This window comes from Oncorhynchus gorbuscha, linkage group LG02 (assembly GCF_021184085.1).
Source record: "Oncorhynchus gorbuscha isolate QuinsamMale2020 ecotype Even-year linkage group LG02, OgorEven_v1.0, whole genome shotgun sequence".
Classification (NCBI taxonomy): Eukaryota; Metazoa; Chordata; class Actinopteri; order Salmoniformes; family Salmonidae; genus Oncorhynchus; species Oncorhynchus gorbuscha.
The window spans coordinates 37762893-37789292 of NC_060174.1; the positions used below are offsets into that span (position 1 = coordinate 37762893).

General features: G+C 42.5%; 3 protein-coding genes across 4 annotated transcripts; 1 reads left to right on the top strand and 2 right to left on the bottom strand.

Moving 5' to 3' along the window:
• Positions 1–281: 281 nt before the first annotated feature.
• Positions 282–7101, bottom strand: LOC124001841 (hypoxanthine-guanine phosphoribosyltransferase-like). 2 transcript variants are annotated; one of them, XM_046308966.1, is made up of 10 exons: positions 7013–7101; positions 6853–6924; positions 5569–5675; positions 3724–3907; positions 3268–3333; positions 3077–3094; positions 2628–2710; positions 2096–2142; positions 1289–1365; positions 282–1119 (listed from the first exon to the last, which is right to left on the bottom strand). In XM_046308966.1, exons 2-10 carry the CDS (start codon positions 6868–6870, stop codon positions 1072–1074), a joined length of 648 nt encoding a protein of 215 aa, XP_046164922.1. In that variant the 5' UTR covers positions 6871–6924; positions 7013–7101; the 3' UTR covers positions 282–1071. The 2 variants fall into 2 exon arrangements, with proteins under 2 accessions (XP_046164922.1, XP_046164928.1); XM_046308972.1 differs by having other exon boundaries at positions 7008–7088.
• Positions 7102–7818: 717 nt separating this feature from the next.
• Positions 7819–10844, bottom strand: LOC124001835 (26S proteasome non-ATPase regulatory subunit 7-like). The gene is made up of 8 exons (XM_046308956.1): positions 10686–10844; positions 10142–10233; positions 9923–10015; positions 9716–9813; positions 9487–9567; positions 9255–9346; positions 8877–9075; positions 7819–8593 (listed from the first exon to the last, which is right to left on the bottom strand). Exons 1-8 carry the CDS (start codon positions 10757–10759, stop codon positions 8339–8341), a joined length of 984 nt encoding a protein of 327 aa, XP_046164912.1. The 5' UTR covers positions 10760–10844; the 3' UTR covers positions 7819–8338.
• Positions 10845–10846: 2 nt separating this feature from the next.
• On the top strand, positions 10847–26306 carry LOC124001855 (dynein light chain roadblock-type 2). The gene is made up of 4 exons (XM_046308982.1): positions 10847–10981; positions 25364–25439; positions 25716–25883; positions 26050–26306. Exons 1-4 carry the CDS (start codon positions 10979–10981, stop codon positions 26091–26093), a joined length of 291 nt encoding a protein of 96 aa, XP_046164938.1. The 5' UTR covers positions 10847–10978; the 3' UTR covers positions 26094–26306.
• The last annotated feature ends 94 nt before the right edge of the window (positions 26307–26400 follow it).

Here is a 26400-nt window from a genome sequence, read left to right on the forward strand (position 1 = left end):
TTTGTCTGTGGCCAATGATCTTGAGCCTTCTTGGATGGGCACTTCTAATGTAACTATGGCAGCACCCAAGGGGCTTAAATTTTCGAGCTCTCCTTGTAGATTTTGCGGTGACGTAGTGTCCCCATGAGTGACAGATCCCTGAGCCAATCACAGCACAACTAGAGAACATTACCAACCCCTACGCTCTGTATTTTCCACTGGCTGCCCCACCTTCACAGCACTGAGTTAGGCTGAAACATCTGCATTTTGGAGCTGCCTTAAGAAAGCAAAAGAGAGACCATGTTTGTATGCTGTTTTATTAACTCAATGATTAGATTTACTATTTATTGTTTTACATTGTCTACAAACTGATGTGACACGTATCAATGACAAAACAACATGCAAAACAGGCAATCCCCCTAAAAATGTGGGGCTCAAAACAGGTGGGGCTCAAAACAGGTGGGGCTCAAAACAGGTGGGGCTCAAAACAGGTGGGGCTCAAAACAGGTGGGGCTCAAAACAGGTGGGGCTCTGCCACACCTACCCTGAATGACTGGTCGCCACTGTTCACTATTACTAACGTAATCAGACTAAGAAGCCTTCAAGGCCCCAAGATAATATATAAAATACATTGAAATTATAATAGTGTAATATCTCCCATAACCATCTTTACACGAGTCCTCCTCTACTTAAAAACACATTACTCATCCCACTCCTTCCAGGGCAACAATCATTTTGAAAATAAGAAATAAAAATGTTCTCAAAGAGCATCTTGCAAAGTGAATTCACAATCCATGTGTTCACATAGAATACCAATGTATGAATCCTAATCCCCATTACATCCAGCGGTCAAACAATAGTGGTTCCAAACGGTATCTAAATGGTGGAAAACCGATTGGAACCATTTATCTGATTGACCTCTAGATTATATAGGTATTATGACACCACCGTGGGGCTCTATTAAGTATGCAAGTAGGATCCATGAGTAAAAAATAAAATAAAAAACATTTGGTTCAGAAGCCCAAAAATCTCGATTTTCCTAGTGTTTCATCCAAAGTGGTTCATCCATCTGTCCATTGCCTCTTCTTCAACTCACACTTTGTACTTCACCTTTGCTTTCTCGTTCAGTATACAGATGTGCTGCACAGAGCAAAAACACATGGTAACAAGTGTGTGTGAAAGAATACACCAATGACAGACTTGATTTAACAGATCTTATATTTAGGTCCTTCCCTAACACTCAACAAGCTGAATCTTGGATAGAGAATATGACCAAATATCAGGATCATGTCTAACCCAGACAACTTACACCGAGATCTCTGAAGTACTCGTTGTAGTCCAGGGCATATCCCACCAGGAACCAATCAGGCACCTCAAACCCCATGTCTGGGAAATACAGAGACGGAAACAAAACAGACAGAAATCACTCTACAAATACATGCAAAAAAAGCTATGTGCAACTCATATTAACATATAGATACGAGTCTCTAGTTCCTGGCATGCTGAATATCAAGAAATCCGTGTCATGACTTTATGGGATGTGTTTTAGTGTACATTTCGCCTTTACAGCTATATGCATTAGTATTACATAACATACATAACGTATGTTGCTATTTTCTCTCTCTGGAGTCTAGATGGCAGACTCCTGTTGTCTGTGACTGGGGTTGACCCTTTAGCTGCCAGGGACATAGAGCAAGTCTAAGGTAAACAGCTTTTCCTGCAGCACCATCTTTAAAAGCTTAGCCAAGTCCGACTTAAAAGCATTGCATAATCTCTAACCGTGTGTGTAGCATCCTAGTACTAGAGTACCATGTTCAATTACACATTTAAAGTAGATTTTCAGATAAGCATATTAATCTCATGTGGAAAATATAACTACATTATGTGTGGTCATCCTGCCTAAGGATGAGGCTCTTTCTAGTACATCAGTGTGCACACACACACACACACAACCAACCCCCAACAACTGCAACGTGGACATCGATTAAGGCAGCCCCCTGCATCTCTCTGATTCAGAGGGCTTGGGTTAAATACAGAAGACATTTTGGTTGAATGCATTCACTTGTACAACTGACTAGGTATCCCCTTTCCCCAACACACACACAGCAAAACTCACAGTCTGGTCTGTATCCTGAACTCCTTGGTGTTCTCTTAACTAGAAGGCTGAAATGACATAGAATACAACCAGAGAAATTAATAGGATATCTAGGCAAACCATGCTCTTAATGGCATGGGATGTTCTCAATGACATGGTCTACACAGCAAAAAAATACAATCCACTCAATGGCCTCTCAATAATACACTGTACTACAGTGCATTCAAGAACATTACCATTTACAACCTAAACTAGAGTCAAATAGTCCCTTCGATAGCAGAGGGTTATCCCGTCCTGCCACACATCAGTTAACAGTGCATAGATGAACTCTTAAGCTGTTCCAGTCACATAACATCTCTAAATCAGTGCTTAAGGGGAAGAGAGAGCATTAGGGTAGACAGAGAGTGCAGTCATTCACAGTGCTGTCTGGATTGGAAAAGTGACTGACATTCTGAGCTGCAACACTTCTGTCTAAATCAGGGCAACACAGTACTTGTAGAGAATGTTGGCATGATATGGGAGGAAAGAGAATACTGTATACAATGGTTCTCACCTGACCACTTTGACCATCTTTGGATTGCATTCACTCAGCAGTGACAGCAGTGTCTCCATAGTCCTCCCAGTCTCCACAATGTCCTACACCAATCAGCAGGACAGATACCGTTGGATAAGGGGTTTCAATTCAAGGCGTGCAAAGCAGTCCTACAACAATTCAAGGCGTGCAAAGCAGTCCTACAACAATTCAAGGCGTGCAAAGCAGTCCTACAACAATTCAAGGCGTGCAAAGCAGTCCTACAACAATTCAAGGCAAGCAATAAAATATTTATGTGGACAGCCATAGCGATGGTACACCCAAGAGTGAATGTGATTTGTGCCCTGGTCATATTGCTACGGTTGATGTGAGAGCTAGCATGCTCCACATTTATTTACAGCAGTTTTAACATTTAGAGAGATCCAATATTCAGATGAAGTGCTAGAAAGACAGAGGGAAATTGTCCTTACCTCAACTATCAAAACATTCTGAAAAGGAAATGAGGAAACAATTCAATACACAAATATACTGTTGATGAATATGTACATAATCAGAACATTTGAATTATTTAAAAAAAAACAGAGCCTGTAAAAGGGTTACAATTTCACTCCTAAGATGTAAGATATTTGATCAGTAGTTACGGCAAGCAATCAAATCTCACCTTCCCCGTTAGAGTAGAGAGCTCATCCCCTCCAATAACTTTGACACTGTTTGTAGACTGGTCATTCTGGGGACAATACACACCAGTAAAACTACACCTCACCCAGGATGAGGGTGATGGTCTAAATCTGTCACAAGGTGATTTTGTGGTGATCTAAATATACCTCAGAACAGTGTTGGCAAATGGCAGTGTTATCTGCTCATGCATCAATAGCACATCAGAGTTGTGCTTTAGCCAACCCGTGTCGTGCGTGTTGGCATGAGAACAGATAACAAAGGAGTTGGCTAAACGCACAAACTGATCTAAGAACAGGCTAGACAACATCATTCTCCAGCAACAATACCCAGAATAAGCATGTAACCCAGCATTTACTGTACATAAAGATCGCCATCGAGTGCATTTAACTGATTTGGAAGCTATTGAAGGAGGAAGATAAATGTGGAATGGTTCACTCACGCAATAGCTCTTTAGTCTAATGAAATCCACAGTCAACGGGACAGACTTATCGCAGTTCTGATTTAGGGCCTTGATATAGTCCAGCAGGTCGGAAAAGAATTTATAACCTCCTTTGAGAACACACAGTGCAACTATATGGTGTCCCCCCATGTCCCGGACTATATCACGAGCCAGGCGCTCAGTCCTAGAGAGAGACAGAGGGGACAGAGAGAAAAGGCATGGAGTTAGAGAAGGAGAGAGGAAGATACAATAGCACATGATATGTAATTTCTGTGAAGGCTCCTCAATCTTCAGTTGGTTTGTGATCTAGTCAGTCAAAACAATAATGGTTTGTGGTTAGTCTGACCAGGTGGACACCTTTTTTCTTTCTTTGAAATTCAGTTTGTTAGTGTCCCAACTTGATTTACTAGTTGTTGTTTTTATTTTTTATTTTAGATAAACATTTATTTCATTTTTATATTGTTTAAGTTTTAGTGTTAGTGTTGGGGACAGAAAGTAGCCTCCTATGTGTGGGAGGCTAGGAGCCATTTATGTGTTGTAGGTTGTAATTCTGTTAGCTAGTGACAACAGAGAGGAAAAAGGCGAAGCGAGAGGGTCGACGCCAACCATAAATCTGTCTGCGTGAAAATTAGCATTAACTAGTAGAAGTGGGGAAATGATGTATGGAGGTCAATGAGAGTGTAGAGTTTGGCCAACAAAAAAAAATTGTATTAGTAATTTGCTACGTTATGCTTATTTGATGAGCGAATAGAAGTTTCGTAATGGTTAGGTTTTTACCAATGCACTGATAAGGGGACACACGTGGCATTTCCGCAACTTTGAAAATTAGACTATTGGAGTTGTGCCTGTTGTGCACACGAGTATCTGCCCCCTCATCGGCTAGAATGATCCCACCTGATCTTTCCTCCTCCCGCCTGCATTCCATCTTTGTGGACCTGTATTGCCATTGTTAGAGCAGTCACTCGACTAGCTTGTCAATATAATAGATCATCTTTGGTGATAGCTAGTAGTCTCGAAAATCCCAGACTTCGAGAAACAGCACTTGGTCTGGGGAAGATGTCGGATTCTCTTGGACATTTCAGAAAAAAAATGTTCCCGGGGAGGTGCCTCAGACAAATCTCTCAACAAATAGGAGTTTCTGTAGCCAGACATAACCTGGCTTGGAGGTAGATGATGCAAACTAGCCACTTGCAAAATGCACTCATTAAAATAACCTCCGCATTCTCCATCTCGCTAGCTAGTTATTACTTTGTGTCCGGCGGGGTTGTTTATGCAACAAGCAGATAAGGTGGTGACGTCACCGGATGTGACGGGCTTCTCTGTTCCGACTCCTCCGCTCTATTCCAACTGACGCAGGTACTTGTACAGACTTGTTTGATGGAACATTGTGGAAGACAACCCATCTGTCTAGCGAGACCAGATGGCTAGTGATGCACAAGCTAAAAAACTAGCTAGGCCTATTTGAAACGTCGCCATCTCCCGGCAGCATTTACCTGCCAAATTCAGAAGTTTCAAAACCCTATTAGAGGAAAGAAATCTTGAAAATCCCATTTGATTTTTGCCTAAAGATTAGAAGAGAAAAAACTAAAACTGAACACAATTTGTTTGTTTTTTTATTTTAGCTCCTTTTAGAGTCAAAGTTGTAGTATAGTTTTTCAAACAGATTGAAATAAAATTATTAGGCAGTTTACTAAATGGTTCTCATGATTAACTTTTGTTTCATTTTTTTGTTTACTAGAATAACCTTGACGCAGCATTGTGCCCTGGGATTTGATGATGATGCTACAGTACAGTAGCCTACCCAGGTTCCAAGAGTGCCAGTCCAGTGGTGATGGTTTGACTTACCTGTCCATGATCAGTCCATGAGGGATGATGACCCTGTCTAAATCCTCCTCATAGTGTTTGGGGACACAGAAGAGGTCCAACTCATACCCCTTCTCATCATCTGGTATCTGACGGAGCAAAGCGATGAAACATTTAGGAAATCGGGACCTTGGGTTCTATCTGTGCAAAGCATAGTTCTGAGATATTGAGCATCAAAGTTCTCACATCCCAGATGCCGGAACTGGTTTGTAGTGAATTCTTCTTTCATAAAGGCCTCGCCTTAAAAGGTACCTAAATTGCAAAGTATCGAAATCCTGAGACATTTGTAAATCCATTTTTTTAGGGGGGGGGGTGCAATCACAGATAGAACCTTATAGTTCTGAAATGTCAATCAGGGTTTAGTAATATGGTTCTGACACTTCTGGATTAGACATTCAGTAAAGAAAACTGTGGCTTTTTTGAATAGATAAAAATGTCAGAATAACTATTTGACCAAGATAGTCAGAACACATCAAATACATTAAAACATATATTATGATCATCCGACGAATTGCTATCAACACTGAACGATGTGGCAACATATACTTTAAGATTTCTGACATTGTTGTGGTTTGTTTGGGTGCCATTATTGCTGGCTCGACAAGGCTACAACACAGGTCAAATTCATGTTGCATGGCCCGGTCATTTTAAACCTTTCCATTCGTCCAAAGAGAAGTCTCCTCCCACCTGAGGTACCCGGCCAAGAAAAACAAACTCCGCCATTCTTAGAGAGACATGGCAAAGACATTTTCTGATTGGTCCGACTTTTTGTTCAGGCTTGTAATTGGATTGCAGCTAGAACACTAAACAGCCAATTTGAAATGGGTTTATGCAGAACTTCCTAGTTTTCAATTTGTTTCACTTAAAATAACATTATTAAAAATCATATCAAATACATATGAAGAACCATCTAAAGATAAATTATTTGACACTGAAGCACATACGCACGCACACGTCATCCTTGCAACATTTAAGATTGCTTTCAACCACCTGTTTCTGGGTGAGCGAGATAGAGGGTACGATCCGCTTTCAGGACTTCATACTAGGTCTGACAGGCAGCGTGAATTGTGAAATTGTGTCAATTGACAAGGTAGTTAACAAATGTCAGATATGTATTCACACCGGTCCTGTCCCGCAATCCTGATGATATGAAACCACACTGACACATACATCAGAAACGTCCATTCTGCAGAATATCATACTGTCAAGACAAAACGAGGAATCGGTCTGACTGACATTGCAAATAGAACATAGGGTACACTTTACCTGGTGATAGGTGGCCATGTTACCGCTCGTGCTGGTTCACGCCTCACTAGGGTGATATTTGAGAAGCCATGCCTGGATACATAGTGAAGAAAGAATGTTATTTAGTGTAATGGGTGGTGCGTCTGTCGTATGTGCCCTGTCAGCCGACTACCTACTTTACCGTGGGCGAGGACATGCGATGCTCTCCCTCCCCCGGGGTTTTAAACCATCACGTCACAATCCATTTTACCATAGCCAGCCTTTTACCGTCCAATAATCTGATTTACCGGACGCAACCTGCGTTTAATGCACTGGCTGCTGCACATTGTAGAATACCGCCGTATTCATTGCTGGTACGAATTAGTCGAATTGGCTGAAAATAATTGTAGCCTAGTGCATTTTTTTTGTCATAAACCACCGTCCGTTATATCGTATGTTAAAATATAAATGAACACATCCAAATCTATGCCTATAGCTGCACCATGAAGGATTATCATACATTTGGGAGGCTTGCTGCCAGTGACATGCTGCGCAATGATGATCTGTATACAGCTTCCATTACTATTTAGTTCATTGTCTGAAAGCTTGTCCTCAATTAACCCAGTACAGGTTCTATCAATAGTTCATCTAAAATTAATCCTAATGGGAAAATCAACTTCAAACCATTCTTTTCACTTGGTATAGCCTGTGTTTTGTTAGATTCATAATAGGCAGTCCATCACCAGCCTTGAATGTATGGCCGTGTTAGAATCAAAACCATAATGTATATGGGTAAACTTTGACTGACAAATAATAGTTATTTATGATGCAAGGTTGCCTGCACTGTCAGCTGCAATGTAAAACAAGCCCTATGTCTTCCACACAAATGCCTGGCAAGACTGCAGGGGAGACAGCTTATCATCACAATTCTCCTCCCTGTGTTTCTATGACATTACATATTATACAGTACAAAACACATCCAAGGGACAAAAAAAATACATTTGCCAATTGGAAACATAAAATTATTTAATAGGACCCCACTTTAATGAGTGATACAGAAATGTAATGTTCCTTTTCACCATACGAAAGATAAGAGCTCCCAGGCAATTGTGTGTCTCTGTATGTACATACGAGACACACCATCAGGGTCGCATTCAGGAGGGGGGAATTTACTGAACGTTACCGATAGAAATAACAGAATAGATAGGATGTGATTGCTCACATCAGAGGCATGTCGGTTCTACAATATGCATTTCTATCTGAGCGTTCCTTAACGTTGTGCCCTACTGAACGCAGCCCAGACAGTGCAGAACAATCATTCTCATTGTAGAGAACATCCAATACACATAACCATCCTCTCACCCTCAGCACTATAGTTATTATGCCAGTTATGACAAAGTCTCAAATGACACCATACAGAGCACTACTTTTAGCTAGACCTTATACACAGATATGTAGCTCAGGCCAAAAGTGGTGCACTATCCAGGGGAATAGGGTGGTTTATAAGACACACCAAAATAGTGTGCACTTATTTTTTCTTCTTCTCATCTTTCTTGGATGAGGAGTCACCCTTCTCCTTCTCTTTCTCGTCCTTCTTCTCCTTGTCCTCTTTCTTCTCCTTCTTGCCCTCTTCTTTCTCCTGTCCCTCCTTCCGCTCTGCGTCACGGTTGGAGATCTTGTTGTTGATGAGGTTGTGGAGAGCCACCACTGAGCGGATAAGGGAAGCCAGGTAAACCACCAGCATCTGGTCATTGGTCTTTAGGTAGAAGGCCTTAGTGAACTCCTGCAGGGAGAAGTGGCAGGATTAGGGCATTGTGAATTAATTATGATTAACCAGGGGATTTGATCAGCACAACATGGAATCTGGTGGAAAATGCCAGGCTACCTGTTCAATGTAATGAAGTAGTAGGTCCTACAAACCTGAATGTATTTTAATTGAGAATTAAAATGTATCAATGTGCACTCTTTCCCCAGAAAATAAGAATGAATGGTAATCGATTACCATGCCTGCCCCTATCCCCCTCGCTCCCACACACACTCCAGCCTACCCCCACACCCAATCATACCAGTAGGTTGACGTCGGGAAGCAGGTTGAAGACGTCCTGTAAATGGTAAACGATTTGGTGGTTGATGGGAAGCTTGTCTGCAGCCACTCTCTCCAGGTAAGACCTGATGTCCAGCAGCTTGGAGTTGAGTCCCTTCAGGCCATGTACCTGGTTGGTGATCCGCTGAGACAGAGTACCCACTGTTGTGTCCTTGATGTCTCTGTGGACACGAGAATATATCGAAGGAGAATAGAAAAGGGTGTCGAATTCAGTGTGGCGTTAAACTGGAAGTCAGAAGACTCCCTGAAATGCTTTATTGTATGTGTGAGTAAAAGAGAAAGACAGATGGGTATGTGGAATGTGTGTGTGTGTGTGGTCCAGTTAAAAGATCATGCGTACCTGAGCAAGTGCTCCACGCCCACCTCCTCTGCTTCCTCTGCTCCGATCTCACTGGTCACATGTTCAAACGTCTTGGAGGTCGGCGTGCCGTCCTGGAAAAGTAAAGTAACAAGAACTTGTGTGATCACTTGTATGCCTAGTCCAAAAATCAGCCCAGTGACCTCGGGGTTGGCTGGTCCAGGGTTTGACTGATTTTGTCATTTTGGCTCATACATGTCTATGCTACACTTACATCATGTATTTCCTCCACAGAAAAGTAGGCTTCTGTTGGCAGGCCCAGGTCCTTAGGCTTTACATCAATTATCACTAATACCTGAGAGGGAGAAAGTCCCATACAAAACAGTCATTGTTAAATTCTCAGCTGCATTATCAATACAATTTAATAATTTCAACAGGAGATGGAACATATGTCTTACTGGTATTTATTCATGTGGAATATTTACAGGGTTGAAAGCACTTACGGAATTGGTGCAGTATTGCTTGATGAGTTCATTGATGGCAATGTCATTCTTATGTAGTTTAGGACCTGTGTGATACCAACCCACTATCCTCTCTCTGGCTGGAAAGAAGAGAAGGGAAAGGTTTGAGAACCTTATAGGATGCCTGTAGAAGTCGATGAGACTGAATTTACATAGTTAAAAATGTACCAATGTATAGTGTGTTCTCACCATTGACTTTCTTGAACATGCTGTACATATTCTCCAAGTAATCATGATCCAGGAACCACACTGAATCATCCTTGTCATCCTCATCAAATGGCACTGGAGAAAATCCAATCAATATTGCCTCCAACTACAGACTTGTGTAGCTAAACATTTTGTCATCATAATTACACTGCCGTCACAAATGTTATAAACTAGCCACAAGATTAAAGGAGAAGAACTCACCTGCAAAGCTGTTGGACACATCAAGGACTTTCTTATGCCAAGAGCCGAGGAGAACACCCACTACTCGCTTCTGGTTTCCTACTTTCCCTATTCTGTAAAAACAACATAACATTTACACAATCAATACCATAGGATGTCTTGGAGGAAATTAAACATTTCCTCTAAGACTAAAGTCAAAATAACTACTTTTAACCCCGGCACTAGCTAAGTTACCTACCCTGATACATAGTGACGTTGTGCTCTACGAAACTAACTGAATGTTTTTTTCAATTATTCCATTATTTAGAAATCAGTTGTTACTTGCTAATACTAACAGGTAGTGAGTGGCCTGTAAATGCAATTGACTAGCCAAAATGAACTAGTTAGCTATGCTACTGTCATGGCTAACAAATACACAGCTTCATATGAGTTTCTGACTCAGCAGGGTTAGCTGGCCAGCTAGCCTAGCTAGGCCTGGCTGCAACATCATCTAGTACAAAAAGTGGCAAGTTAGTAAAGAGGTAACGAATTGATAGGATTGGAAACATATTATTAAATGACATACCTATTAAAATGATCCACCACGCTGAGCAACACCAGTGGATGGACAACCACATTTTCTACCGCTAAGTCCGGCATTTTTATGTGAAGTGTTTGAGGATGCAACCAAATTCTGTGATGCTAGCTGTCTCGCTAGGTAGCTACTTCCTGTCGAATGCCTAGCTACTTCCGTTTCTACGTAGCAACATAACCACTGAATAGAACGCGACGGTAGTGTAGAAGGAATATCTTTGGAAGCAGTTTGCTGGACTACAACAACATTGATTTGACAGCTAACGTTAGTCAGCACCTGCAAATATGGTAAAAATAATTATTTCATTAACATGAAAGGTTTTGTTTCATGTAGTTAGCTAGTTCAATAATAGTTATGTAAAGGGTGTGTTACGTGCAGGCAGGCCGAACAACAAATAGTGATGACTGATGTCATTGCCGATCCATTCATGGCAGCATGAAGATGTTTTGAGTAGTGCTGAGGAAGTAAATACAATCATAGAAAATATGTCACCAGAGAGTGTGACTTAGCCACGGAGGATCATTAGCTTATTTTAAAGCTGTGGCTTGTTTTAAATCACAAGCATGTAGGTCTATATGCCTAGTTGTGAAGACTTCAATTTGGGCAGAGGGCATGGCAATAGGCCTAGCTGATTATTGAGATGTGGCTGTCAGTGAAAACCAATGCGTCTAAAAATGTGCGTGAAGATAATGTATCTTGGGCTCCCGAGTGGCCCAGTGGTCTAAGGCATCTCAGTGCAAGAGGTGTCACTACAGTCCCAGGTTTGAATCCAGGCTTTATCACATCTGGCCTTGATTGCGAGTCCCATAGTGAGGTGCACAATTGGCCCAGTGTTGTCTGGGTTTGGCTGGGGTAGGCTGACATTGTAAATAAGAATTTGTTCTTAAATTTCACCTTTATTTTTTATGTTTAGACAAGGGGAGGGGTGTGTGGCGAATATATTGGCATGTCTCTCTCCAGAATGCTCTCAGCTCTCTAGAATGTACGGCATTCACCCATAGAATGATTAATTAAAAGGGTTATACAAATGTTTCATCCATCCAATAGAGAATTCCATCAGAAAAACAATAGTCCCAACCCCATATGGTTAAAATGTTAGACGATTTACTGAGAATTTAGCATGTGAATGGAATGTCATCACAGGTTTGAGTAAAAACATGGGCTTTTTCTAAATTAAATCTGTTGAATACAAGACTAAATGGGTACTAAATATATGTATTTACAAAGCTAAGAGACTGAATTTCAGTATCCATCCTCCCCGAAGACAATCTGTACCTGTTTGGTGTATTTTGAGTCTTTCCCTTTATAATCGTCATAGAAATGTCTATCCATGTAGATTGATTACCAGTATAGGTAATGAAACCCAAGGATCTGGAGGTGTAAATTACAAAGGTATCAAGTAGATTTTGTTTGGTCCACTGAGCGGAAACACCTCCTAAACGGTACCACCTCACAATGCCAAATATAGAAGCGATACAACCAAGACCAGTGCAGTCTAAACTAGCAAATTAACATTGTTATTTCATCAACACTGCCAAGTACATTAAGGTTATAATATTGTAGATAACAATTATGTCATTTATAATGACATGGGGCAAAGAAAACTAAGTTGACATTAATTTTGCAGCACCCTCTTGAATTTGCCCTGTTTTTCTCTACATTGTACAGCAGTGAGTGAACGCCCTACAGAACGCGCTGAGCTGTCTCCCACAAATTCTTGCAATTTTTTTTTTTTTCTGGTTTGCCCTTTATTTTTGTCAATTCCCCATTACATATGTCACCAATAGTACATTTACCGTTAATCCCCATTTGGTTACATACATTTGTTAATGCATGGATTAATTAGGCCTATAGTCATTTACCGTTCTCATTCTCTGAGTTGAAAGTGTTTGCAGAGTGCACAACCTGTTACACTTGTGAGGAACTTGTTTTGGTTTATTTCATACCATCAATTTTTTTCATTGTATTTTCTTTTGAGCGCTCCAAATGAGCATGTGTGGTTTCTCTGTCCTACTTCTACACCTGAGCATGCATAGGCTAACTGGCCTGCTGCACACAAATGTAGGAAAGTGCCCATTTGGGGATTTCTGGTTGTCTTATCACCACTAATAAAGGTGAACTTCAGTCATTTTTTCCTCTACCTTTTTTAATCCATTGTGAATGATAGTTCCTCCCAGTATTTGAAAAATATTTCATGGCCAAAAGTCATGGCTAAAAGTTGAGAATGACACATTCATTTTCAAAGTCTGCTGCCTCAGTTTGTATGATGGCAATTTCTATATACTCCAGAATGTTATGAACAGTGATCAGATGAATTCCAATTAATTGCAAAATCCCTCTTTGCCATGCAAATGAACTGAATCCCCCAAAAAACATTTCCACTGCATTTCAGCCCTGCCACAAAAGGACCAGCTGACATCATGCCAGTGATTCTCTCATTAACACAGATGTGAGTGTTGACGAGGACAAGGCTGGTGATCACTCTGTCATGCTGATTGAGTTTGAATAACAGACAGGAAGCTTCAATGGTGCTTGGAATCATTGTTCTTCCTCTGTCAAACATGGTTACCTGCAAGGAAACACATGCCGTCATTGCTTTGCACAAAATGGACTTCACAGGCAAGGATATTGCTGCCAGTAAGATTGCACCTAAATCAACCATTTATAGGATCATCAAGAACTTCAAGGAGAGCGGTTCAACTGTTGTGAAGAAGGCTTCAGGGCGCCCAAGAAAGTCCAGCAAGCGCCAGGATGTCTCCTAAGGTTGATTCAGCTGCGGGATCGGGGCACCACCAGTACAGAGCTTGCTCAGGAATGGCAGCAGGCAGGTGTGAGTGCATCTGCATGCACATGGAGGCGAAGGCTTTTGGAGGATGGCCTGGTGTCAAGAAGGGCAGCAAAGAAGCTCTCCAGGAAAAACATCAGGGACAGACTGATATTCTGCAAAAGGTTGGACTGCTGAGGACTGGGGTAAAGTTATTTTCTCTGATGAATCCACTGTCAGACTGTTTGGAGCATCCAGAAAAAAGCTTGTCCAGAGAAGGCAAGGTGAGCGCTACCATCAATCCTGTTTCTCTGCCAACAGTAAAGCATCCTGAGACCATTAATGTGTGGGGTTGCTTCTCAGCCAAGGGAGTGGGCTCACTCACAATTTTGCCTAAGAACACAGCCATGAATAAAGAATGGTACCAACACATCCTCCAAGAGCAACTCCTCTTCAACCATCCAGGAACAGTTTGGTGATGAACAATGCCTTTTCCAGCATGATGGAGCACCTTGCCATGAGGCAAAAGTGATAACTATGTGGCTCGGGGAACAAGACATCTATTTTGGGTCCATGGCCAGGAACCTCCCCAGACCTTAATCCCATTGAGAACTTGTAAAGAAATAAAACAATAGTAAAAAGACATTTTAAAAAAAAGAGTAGCAAGGCTATATATAGACAGCTCTTAGTCAGGCTTATTGAAGTAGTATGTACATGTAGGTATCGTTAAAGTGACTGTGCATATATGAACAGTAGCATAAGTGTAAAAAGAGGGGTTGGCGGGTGGTGGGACACAATCCTCAAGAGGTGGGTGGACAAACAAAACCCCACAAATTCTGACAAACTCCAAGCATTGATTATGCAAGAATGGGCTGCCATCAGTCAGGATGTGGCCCAGAAGTTAATTGACAGCATGCCAGGGCAGATTGCAGAGGTCTTGAAAAAGAAGGGTCAACACTGCAAATATGGACTCTTTGCATCAACTTCTTGTAATGGTCAATAAAATCCTTTGACACTTATGAAATGCTTGTAATTATACTTCAGTATTCCATAGTAACATCTGACAATAATATCTAAAGACACTGAAGCAGCAAACTTTCTGGAAATTAATATTTGTGTCATTCTCAAAACTTTTGGCCACGACTGTACAGTATCCCCCTTCATAATCTCCAGGCATCGGTGTGAAAGAGCAAAATGTCATGTTCTGAGGATCCCATAGCCCTATATCGAATAGGGATGTCTTAAAATACATGAACACATTTCCCTTTGTGCAAAAACAGTTATGTCTGTCGCATGCTCACTGGTGCTGGAAACTGAGAGCTCGGAACAGGCTAGTTGATACAACGTTGCAAGTTCTCTAGCGACAGCTTCGGCCGGACCTTCATATATACAGTCATTGGGCTGGACCCAGATTTGATAGGCTACCATGGTCCACTTCACTAGGGATAGCTCAAGACCAATAGAAAAGGCAGACAGGCCTAGGGAGATGAATAGTAGAGATGACAAATAAAATGCAGGTTCTTTCAAATTGCATTCTATTTGCAATTTGAAAGGTAGACCTTACAGTGAAATGCTTACAAGCACTTAACCAACAATGTAGTTAATAAAAAAGGGTTAAAGTATTTACTAAAATAAACTGATGTTTTTAAGAATAACATAATTAAACAATAAAATAACAGTAGCGAGGCTATATACAGGGGCTACCGTTACAGAGTCAATGTGCAGGGGTACAGGTTAGTCAAGGTAATATGTACAGTTCCAGTCAAAAGTTTGGACACACCTACTCATTCAAGGATTTTTCTTTATTTTTAATATTTTCTACATTATAGAATAATAGTGAAGACAAACTATGAAATAACACTTGAAATCAAAATATATTTTGAGATTCTTCAAAATAACCACCCTTTGCCTTGATGACTGCTTTGCATACTTGGCATTCTCTCAACCAGCTTTACCTGGAATGCTTTTCCAACCGTTTTGAAGGAGTTCCCACTTATGTTGAGCACTTGTTGGCTGCTTTTCCTTCACTCTGTGGTCCAACTCATTCCAAACCATCTCAATTGGGTTGAGGCCAGGTCATCTGATGCAGCACTCCATCACTCACCTTTTTGGTCAAATAGCCCTTACACAGCTTAGATGTGTGTTGGGTCATTGTCCTGTTGAAAAACAAATGATAGTGGGACTAAGTGCAAACCAGATGGGATGGCGTATCGCTGCAGAATGCTGTGGTAACCATGCTGGTTAAGTGTGCCTTGAATTCTAAATAAATCACAGACAGGGTCACGAGCAAAGCACCATCACACCTCCTCCATGATTCACAGTGGGAACCACACATGCGGAGGTCATCCATTCACCTACTCTGCGTCTCAAAGTCACAGTGGTTGGAACCAAAAAATCTCAAATATGGGCTCAGAACAATGAACAGATTTCCACCGGTCTAATATCCATTGATTGTGTTTCTTGGCCCAAGCAAGTCTATTATTCTTATTGGTGTCCTTTAGTAGTGGTTTCTTTGCAGCAATTCGACCATGAAGGCCTCAGTCACACAGTCTCCTCTGAACAGTTGATGTTGAGATGTGTCTTACGTGAACTCTGTGAAGCATTTATTTGGGCTGCAATCTGAGGTGCAGTTAACTCTAATGAACTTATCCTCTGCAGCAGGAAGTGACTGTGTCTTCCTTTCCTCTGACAGTCCGCATGAGAGCCAGTTTCATCATAGTGCTTGATGGTTTTTGCGACTGCACTTAAAGTTTCTTCAAAAGTTCTTGAAATGTTCCGTATTGACTGACCTCCGTCTTAAACGAGGGACGGTTGTTTATCTTTGCTTATTTGAGCTGTTCTTGCCATAATATGGACTATCTTCTGTATACCACCCCTACCTTGTCACAACAACTGTTTGGCTCAAACACATTGAGGAAAAAAATGCCATACCTGTTAATTGAAATGCATTCCAGGTGACTACCTCATGAAGCTGGTTGAGAGAATTCCAAGAGTGTACAAAGCTGTTAAGGCAAATGGTGGCTACTTTGAAGAATCTCAAATCTCAAATATATTTTGATTTGTTTAACTCTTTTTGGTTACTTCACTTTTTTGGTTACTTCAAGTGTTTATATTTCATAATTCATTCTACAATGTAGAAAATAGTAAAAATAAAGAATAATCCTGGAATTAATAGGTGTTTCAAAACTGTACATGTAGGTAGAGGTAAAGTGACTATGCATAGATAAACAGAGAGTAGCAGCAGCATAAAAATTAGTGGGGGGGTGGGACAATGCAAATAGTCCAGGTAGCCATTTGATTAGCTGTTCAGGAGTCTTACGGCTTGGGGGTAGAAGCTGTTAGGAAGCCTTTTGGACCTAGACTTGGTGCTCCGATGCCGTGCGGTAGCAGAGAGAACAGTCTATGACCTGGATGACTGGAGTCTTTGAAACATTTTTGGACCTTCCTCTGACACCGCCTGGTATGGAGGTCCTGGATGGCAGGAAGCTTGGCTCCAGTGATATACTGGGCCTGCACACTACCCTCTGTAGTGCCTTGCGGTCGGAGGCCAAGCAGTTGCCATACCAGGAGGTGATGCAACCAGTCCGGATGCTCTCGATGGTGTGGACAGCTCTCAAACTGCTCCACTACAGCTCTGTCTGGGGGGAGTGCTCGGTTCTCCTTTTCCTGTAGTCCACAAATAATTTCATTCATCAGGATATTTTCTGTTTTTATTTGTCCGGCTTTATGTATTATTACTTAGTTGACAATTTTAGGTCTACTGATACATTGACGGAGGCTCTCAGTTCTATGCGTTCATTTCTTTAGCCACCAATCATTGCGTCCATATAGCAGAGGCTGGTCCACTAGCAAGAGTGGAATTTTTACTTTTAGATGTATCATTTTAATTCCGATTTGTATTTGTAACCAGTTGACAATTATTATTTTTTAAAGAATGCACATATGAAAATCAGAATTGCCACGCAGATCAGTAGAAGTGGTAGGAAAAATTGTAAGCTTCCCCAAACTTGCGCGCCACCTAGTAATATACGATCGTCAACAGAGCGCACATTTCTTTGTATTGCATAATTACAACAGGTGTGTGAGAGGGGTGTTGTTACCAAGATTGTGCCTATTATTAAAACTGAGCAAATGGACAGCAATGCGATCCATCGCGGAGAAAAGCGCTCACCTCGATCTAGCACCAGCTGGTGGAAAGCACCACTCACTGTGTTACTTGCTAGACTAATGGGCTAGTACACCTACGTGTTTGACATAGGCAAGAGCAGGCCTGCGAACCGAGGGCGAGAGAATGCCACGTTCCTTGATATTGTTCCCATTCCATTTTTGCCAAGTTTAGAATTCTGAACTAATAGAAAATAATGTGGAGAACCTGTGAGCATTACTCTAGATCACTTGATATCCACCACAAGGGTGAGAGAAGAGGGAGCGAGAAAGAACTGACTTAACGCGTACTGTCTGTCATACAGCAGAGCTTGTGTCCGGCGCCAAACCCCCACAACAGATAAGAGCATATCACAACCAAAAACAGAGCTGAGAGCTCTCCTTGCAGAATGGAGCCCATATATAAATACAGTATCATTTATAGCAATAATGCAATTGAAAAATGATTTAATAGTTTATTGCTGCACAAATTCTTTCAATTTGACCATCACACTAGCAGGGGGTGTTGCAGCACCTTCAGCACCTGTACTTCCGTGGCTATGAACCCATTGCATTTTAAAAAGAGGCAAATCAGCAGTTGCTACATCAATTTATAGACAAAAATGAATTAAATGTATCTATTGATTTTTGAAGTATATGACATAAGTGCCTCATGAGCTTAGTTCAACTGACACACCCCATCAGTGCACAAGATCTAACCTTCTTTTACTCCAATGTTTGTAAAGAAAGTAAATGTCAACAAACACTGTTTAGCCTGCTTGTATGAGATACACATGGTATTTTTATTTATTTTTTTATTTTATTTCACCTTTATTTAAACAGGTAGGCTAGTTGAGAACAAGTTCTCATTTACAACTGCGACCTGGCCAACATCATTGTCCAATGAAATGCTTACTTGCAGGTTCCTTCGCAAGAAGGCAACATTAAGAAATAGTTGTTGTTTTTAAACACAATGGCAGTAGAATAACAATTTTTTTTTTGCATGTACAGTGCTGTGGGAAAGTATTCAGGCCCCTTGACCTTTTCCACATTTTGTTATGTTACAGCCTTTTTTTTAGCAATCTACACACAATACCCCTAATGACAAAGCGAACAGGTTTGATTTTCTTTGTGCAAATTTATGAAGAAAGAAATACCTTCTTTACATAAATATTCAGCCCCTTTGCAATGAGACTCGAAATTGACTTCACGTGCATCCTGTTTTCCATTGATCTTCCTTGGATTCCACCTATGGTAAATTGATTGGACATGATTTGTAAAGGCTAACACCTGTCTATATAAAGGTCCCACAGTTGACAGTGCATGTCAGAGCAAAAACCAAGCCATGAGGTCAAAGGAATTATCCATAGAGCTCCGAGACAGGATTGCGTCGAGGCACAGATCTGGGGAAGGGTACAAAAAAACAACATTCTGCCGCATTGAAGGTTCCCAAGAACACAGTGGCCTACATCAATCTTAAAAATGGAAGATATTTGGAACCACCAAGACTTCCTAGAGCTGGCCGCCCAGCCAAACTGAGCAATCGGGGGAGAATGCCTTGGTGACGGAAGTGACCAAGAACCCGATGGTCACTTTGATAGAGCTGCAGAGTTCCTCTGTGGAGATGGGAGAACCTTCCAGAAGGACAACCATCTCTGCAGCATTCCACCAATCAGGCCTTTATGGTAGAGTTGCCAGAACTCAGTAAAAGGCAAGACAGCCCACTTGAGTTAGCCAAAAGGCACCTAAACACTCTCAGACCATGAGAAACAAGATAATCTGGTTTGATTAAACCAAGATTGAACTCTTTGGCCTGAATGCCAAGTGTCACGTCTGGAGGAAACCTGGCACCATCCCTACAGTGAAGCATGATGGTGGCATGCTGTGGGGATGTTTTTCCAACGGCAGGGACTGGGAGACTAGTCACAATCGAGGGAAAGATGAACAGAGTAAAGTACACAGAGAGGTCCTTGATGAAAAACTGTTCCAGAGCGCTCAGACTAAGGTGAAGGTTCACCTTCCAAAAGGACAATGACCCTAAGCACAACGCCAATACAACACAGGAGTGGCTTTGGGACACGTCTCTGAATGTTCTTGAGTGGCCCAGCCAGAGGCTGGACCTGAACCCGATCTAACGTCGCTGGAGAGAACTGAAAATATCTGTACAGCAATGCTCCCCATCCAACCTGACAGAGCTTGAGAGGATCTGCAGAGAATAATTGGAGAAACTCCCCAAATACAGGCATCCCAAGCTTGTAGCATCATACCCAAGAAGACTCGAGGCTGTAATGCTGCCGAAGGTGCTTCAACAAAGTACTGAGTTAAGGGTCTGAATACTTAAGTAAATGTAATCAGTTTTATTTGTTATAAATTAACAAATTTCAAAACCTGTTTTTGCTTTGTCATCATGGGGTCTTGTGTGTAGATCGAGGGGGGAAATTATGTGTGTGATGTTAGCAGTGATGTGTGATAAGGTGCGGGAAATCAGAGCACGTGATCAGTCCAGTTCAAGTGTTCAGCAGTCTGATGGCATGCAGATAGAACCTGTCTCTGAGGCTGTTGGTATCAGACCTCATGCTCCAATACTGTTTGCCTGGTGGTAAGGATGAGAACAGTTCGTGGCTGGGGTGTGGTGTCCTTGATAATGCTGTGTGCCTTCCGCAAATACCGTTTCAAGTAGAGGTCCTGGATGAGTGGTGATGTTCTGGGCCATTTTCACCAACCGCTGGAGGATCTTGCTGTCGTGGACGGAGCAATACCCGTACCAGGCTGTGATGCAACCGATCAGGACGCTCTCGATGGTGCAGCGGTACTATTTGGAGAGGACCCGGGGCGGCATGCCAGGTTTCTTCAGCCGCCTTAGGAAGTAGAGCTGCTGTTATGCCCTCTTGACAAGAGTGGTGGTGGTGTTGTTGGTCCATGACAAGTCCTCGGTAAAGTGAATGCCGAGGAACTTAAAACTCGTGACTCTCTCTACTACAATCCCATTGATGGGGATCGGGGCATGTTCTCTGTGCTTCCTGAAGTCAACATTCAACTCCTTTGTTTTCCTGATGTTGAAGGAGAGGTTATGACAATGGCAGTTCATTTACCTCCTCCCTATAGGCTGATTCAGGCAAACAACCAGGGTGTCGTTAGCAAAGTTGATGATGGAATTGATGTCGTGCAAAGCCACACAGTCATTAGTGAACTGGGAGTACAGCAGAGGACTGAAGACACCTCTGGGGGCCTCCCCGTGTTGAGTCAGTGTGGAGGTGGTGTTGTTGCCAGTCCTAACATACTGTGGTCTGCCTGTTAGGGAGTCCAGATCCAGTTGCAGTGGGTGGTGTCCAGAGCCAGGGCTCTGAGCTTGGTGTTGAGCTTGGAGGGAACAGTAGTGTTGAATTCTGAACTGTAGTTAATGAACAGCATTCTCACATAGATATTCCTCTTGTCCAGATGTGTGTGTTACTGCTGTGTGAATAGTGATGGAAATGGCATCTTCCTTGGATCTGTTGGAGCGGTAGGCAAATTAGAGTGGGTCCAGTGTGCCTGGCATGCTGGCCTTAATGTGGGCCATGACCAGCCTCTCAAAGCACTTCATGATGACAGAGGTGAGCGTGACGGGCGATAGTCATTTAGTCACCTTTTTCTTGGGCACTGGGACGAGTTGAATATGTCAGAAGTTTTCCGCCAGCACACACTCAGAGAAGCTCGTCTGGGAGGGATTTTCCTTTCCACATGCAACTTAAATCGGAGTTGTCGAACAGTCTGTATTGTCTTTTTGCGTCCCTAATGGATTTGCGGAGTTCGTACATGCTTGCCTTTCATGCGTCACACACCACCAAGTTATCGGGGTTTGTTCCACTGACATTGAATGCTGCGGTACTGACTCTCAGCATTGTACGTATATCTCCGTTCATCCAGGGTTTTTGGTATGTCTGGATTGTTATTTTGGGTACAACGTTGCTAATGAAGCATGCGACTGACAATGTATATTCCTCAATGTTGATGGATGAGTCCTGGGGGGATGAATCTTTGAACATATTCCAATCAGTATTCTCCAAACAATCTTGCGGAATTGAGTCTACCTCTGTCCAGCGCCTCACTATTCTCTGTGTTGGTGGTTCTCTCTCGAGTTGCTGCTTGTAGGAAAATAGAGACATGATCTGATTGGCCAGAGTCAGGGATGTTTGTGTATACATGGTCAAACACAGCGGATCCTCTTGTATGGAAGGATACATGTTGGTGATATGAAGAAAACGGGCTTGGTTAAAGTCACCCACGACAAGATGCAGGGTTTTATTTTAGTCAGTTAAGAACAAATTGTTATTTTACAATGACGGCCTACCCCGGCCAAACCCACCCCTAACACGGACGACACTTGGCCAATGGCCGTTTGTGATACAGCCCGGGATCGAACCAGGGTCTGTAGTGACACCTTTAGCACTGAGATGCAGTGCCTTAGGCCACTTGGGAACCCGGGGGAGAGGATTCTGCTGGCTAATGATCTTGTACAGTTCGATGAGTGCTGCATTGGTGTGTGATTGCGGCGTTATGTAAACAACTGTGATAATAACACATGTGAATTCCCTCGGCATATAGTGGGGTATTTCAGCATCAGAAACTTCAGGTCAAGTGAACAGGAGCTTGAGAGGTTTTCAACTTCGGTATACCAGGAATTGTTTGAGGAAACACACCCCCCCCCCAACCCCCACCCACTCCCGACTCTTACCAGAAGCCACAGTTCGTTCCATTTGGAATATGAAGAAGCTGTCTGGTTGAATAACAGTTGATTGTATTGTCTGTAAGCCAAGTCTCAGTAAAAACAAAGACGCAGCATTCCCTGATGTCCCTCTGCAATTGAAGCCTTGCTCGGAGTTCAAAGTTTATTTTCCAGCGATTGGACATTAGCCATCAGGATACTAGGAAGATGAACATGATAAAAAATATAATTTTGATATCATTGATGGTCAATCTTTGCATCCATAGCTCTGTCTTTAAACTGGTTACATTTCTACAGCCCCACCCACCCGCTTTTTTACCGAAACAGTGGTTGGGATTCCCTTTGTTATCGTTTCAACTGCTGATTGCCGCTTTAAACGATAGCTTGCTAGATAAATGTGTGGACACCTGCTCGTCGAAAATCTCACTCCAAAATCATGGGCATCAATATGGAGTTGGTCCCCCCTTTGCTGCTATAACAGTCTCCACTCTTCTGGGAAGGTTTTCCACTAGATGTTGGAACATTGCTGCGGTACTTGCTTCCATTCAGCCACAAGAGCATTAGTGAGGTTGGGCGATTAGGCCTGGCTCGCAGTCTGCGTTCCAATTCATCCCAAAGGTGTTCAATGGGGTTGAGGTCAGGGCTCTATGCAGGTCACTCAAGTTCTTCCACACTGATCTCAACAAACCATTTCTGTATGGACCTTGCTTTGTGCACCCAGGTGTTGTCATGCTGAAACAGGAGAGGTCCTTCCCCAAACTGTTGCCACAAAGTTGGAAACATAGAATCGTAGATAGTGTCATTGTATGCTGTAACATTAAGATTTCCCTTCACTGGAACTAAGGAGCCTAGCCCGGACCATGAAAACAGCATCAGACCATTATTCCTCCTCCACCAAGCTTTACAGTTGGCCCTATGCATTCAGACCGGTAGCATTCTCCTGGCTTGCGCCAAACCCAGATTTGTCAGTCGGTCTGCCAGATGGTGAAGCATGATTTATCACTCCAAAGAAACGTTTCCACTGTTCCAGAGTCCAATGGCCTCAAGCTTTACAACACTCCTGCCGACGCATGTGCATGATCTGAGGCTTGTGTGCGGCTACTTGGTCACGGAAACCCATATCATGAAACTCCCGAACAGTTCTTGTGCTGTGGCTGTTTGGAACTCGGTTGTGAGTGTTGCAACCGAGGACAGAAGATTTTTACTCACTTCAGCAGTCCCGTTCTGTGAGCTTGTGTGGCCTACCACTTTGCGGCTGAGCCGTTGTTGTTCTTAAACATTTCCACATGACAATAACAGCACTTACAGTTGACTGGGGCAGCTTTAGCATGGCATAAATTTGATGAACTGACTTGTTGGAAAGGTGGCATCCTATGACGGTGCCACGTTGAATGTCACAGCTTATCAGTAATGCCTTTCTACGCCGATGTTTGTCTATGGAGATTGCATGGCTGTGCGCTCTATTTTTTTGGCTGAAATAGCCAAATCCACTAAGTCCACATACCTTTGTAAATATAGTGTAGCTAGCTAATGTTAGCTATGCTATTAACTGTCAGTAGGAATGGCTAGCTAACGTAAGCTAATCAGCTGCTTTGCTGTCTCGGTTAGACTTTTCCCCCACATTTAACATTTATTTAACTAGGCAAGTCAGTTAAGAACAAATTCTTATTTACAATAACTGCCTACCCCGGTGACGCTGGGCCAATTGTGCGCCGCCCTATGGGACTCCCAATCAAATCAAATCAAAATCAAATTTTTTATTTGTCACATACACATGGTTAGCAGATGTTAATGCGAGTGTAGCGAAATGCTTGTGCTTCTAGTTCCGACAATGCAGTGATAACCAAGTAATCTAACTAACAATTCCAAAACTACTGTCTTATACACAGTGTAAGGGGATAAGGAATATGTACATAAGGATATATGAATGAGTGATGGTACAGAGCAGCATACAGTAGATGGTATCGAGTACAGTATATACATATGAGATGAGTGTGTAGACAAAGTAAACAAAGTGGCTAGTGATACATGTATTACATAAGGATGCAGTCGATGATGTAGAGTACAGTATATACATATGCATATGAGATGAATGATGTAGGGTAAGTAACATTATATAAGGTAGCATTGTTTAAAGTGGCTAGTGATATATTTACATCATTTCCTATCAATTCCCATTATTAAAGTGGCTGGAGTTGGGTCAGTGTCAATGACAGTGAGTTGGCAGCAGCCACTCAATATTAGTGGTGGCTGTTTAACAGTCTGATGGCCTTGAGATAGAAGCTGTTTTTCAGTCTCTCGGTCCCAGCTTTGATGCACCTGTACTGACCTCGCCTTCTGGATGATAGCGGGGTGAACATGCAGTGGTTCGGGTGGTTTATGTCCTTGATGATCTTTATGGCCTTCCTGTAACATCGGGTGGTGTAGGTGTCCTGGAGGGCAGGTAGTTTGCTCCCGGTGATGCGTTGTGCAGTCCTCACTACCCTCTGGAGAGCCTTACGGTTGAGGGCGGAGCAGTTGCCGTACCAGGCGGTGATACAGCCCGCCAGGATGCTCTCGATTGTGCATCTGTAGAAGTTTGTGTGCTTTTGGTGACAAGCCGAATTTCTTCAGCCTCCTGAGGTTGAAGAGGCGCTGCTGCGCCTTCTTCACGACGCTGTCAGTTAGAGTGGACCAATTCAGTTTGTCTGTGATGTGTATGCCGAGGAACTTAAAACTAGCTACCCTCTCCACTACTGTTCCATCGATGTGGATAGGGGGGTGTTCCCTCTGCTGTTTCCTGAAGTCCGCAATCATCTCCTTAGTTTTGTTGACGTTGAGTGTGAGGTTATTTTCCTGACACCACACTCCGAGGGCCCTCACCTCCTCCCTGTAGGCCGTCTCGTCGTTGTTGGTAATCAAACCTATCACGGCCAGATGTGATACAGACTGGATACGAACCAGGAACTGTAGTGACGCCTCTTGCACGGAGATGCAGTGCCTCAGATCACTGTGCCACTCGGGAGCACAAGTGAGGCAAAGCTGCTGTACTGACACTTTATCTTCTTCCATAAACAGGCAGAAGTCGAAGAGACACTAAAGAGAATTCAAACTCACAAAGGTGTAATTGGAACAATAGTTGTTAATGCAGAGGGTAAGCAAGACACCACTGAAGTAACATCATCCCTCCCTCTCTACAATCCCATGTTTACATCCTCTTATAGGAGCTGTACCTTTAGCCACAACATGATGATTACTTTTATTTGTCAGGAACCATGTACAACATGCCATTGTACCAGATTTAGCTAGATTACTAATTTTCATCTGTAGCCCCTGGGCATCAAAGACATACCATTTGAATTTATGTAGCAAGTAATAGTCTCATCACTTCTCTATTATAAAGTTGATGCTGTGTGTTGGTCTTTCTCAGGTATCCCAATCAGAACTACCTTGGACAACTCTACCACGGTGCAGTATGCTGGCCTGCTGCACCAGCTCACTATGAAAGCCAGAAGCACAGTCCGAGACATCGACCCTCAGAACGACCTGACCTTCCTCCGCATCCGCTCCAAGAAGCATGAGATCATGGTGGCACCTGGTGAGTGTAGCAGAGGTGGTTTAGGTTCTCAAGGGACGCCCATCCACGAGAAGATCATCTATGTATCTGACATGTTGATATTGTGCTTTTGATTCATTGTTAATATTTCAAATGTAATGAAACACATTTAGGGATTTTACAGTTTCTCCTCCCCTCTCTTTTCCAGACAAGGAGTATCTATTGATAGTCATCCAGAACCCCAGTGAATAGCCCCAGGAGGTTCCTGTGAGAGTCAGGCAGTAGCTCCTCACACACTGATCTTTGTCTCTTAAGAATATATGTTTTGTTAAACTGGACCACATATTTTGCTTTGTGCATCTTCTCCTTTTTCCATTCTGCAATGTTTCCTTATTCTATTCATTCTCCTTCTTAGCCATCGTCATTAACAAATAAAAAAATGAAGAAACAAGGACATCATAACAATTGGAGCATTGTGTGTGTCCTATTTTCCTATGTCCCGTGCCCACCCCGTATGTTGATATGAATATAACCTATGTAAGGAGGGTAGATGGACTGA

Excerpts from the sequence above, each read along its gene's own strand:
- LOC124001841 (XM_046308966.1), bottom strand. Across the intron at positions 2,143-2,627 it reads AAGATGGTCAAAGTGGTCAG|CCTTCTAGTTAAGAGAACAC; the intron begins GTGAGAACCATT and ends ATGTCATTTCAG. Across the intron at positions 1,120-1,288 it reads AGTACTTCAGAGATCTCGGT|CACATCTGTATACTGAACGA; the intron begins GTAAGTTGTCTG and ends TGCTCTGTGCAG.
- LOC124001855 (XM_046308982.1), top strand. Across the intron at positions 25,440-25,715 it reads AATAGTTGTTAATGCAGAGG|GTATCCCAATCAGAACTACC; the intron begins GTAAGCAAGACA and ends GGTCTTTCTCAG. Across the intron at positions 25,884-26,049 it reads TGAGATCATGGTGGCACCTG|ACAAGGAGTATCTATTGATA; the intron begins GTGAGTGTAGCA and ends TCTCTTTTCCAG.
- LOC124001835 (XM_046308956.1), bottom strand. The coding sequence starts at position 10,759 with ATGCCGGACTTAGCGGTAGAAAATGTGGTTGTCCATCCACTGGTGTTG. Across the intron at positions 10,234-10,685 it reads GTGGTGGATCATTTTAATAG|AATAGGGAAAGTAGGAAACC; the intron begins GTATGTCATTTA and ends TTGTTTTTACAG. Across the intron at positions 9,347-9,486 it reads CTGTGGAGGAAATACATGAT|GACGGCACGCCGACCTCCAA; the intron begins GTAAGTGTAGCA and ends TTACTTTTCCAG.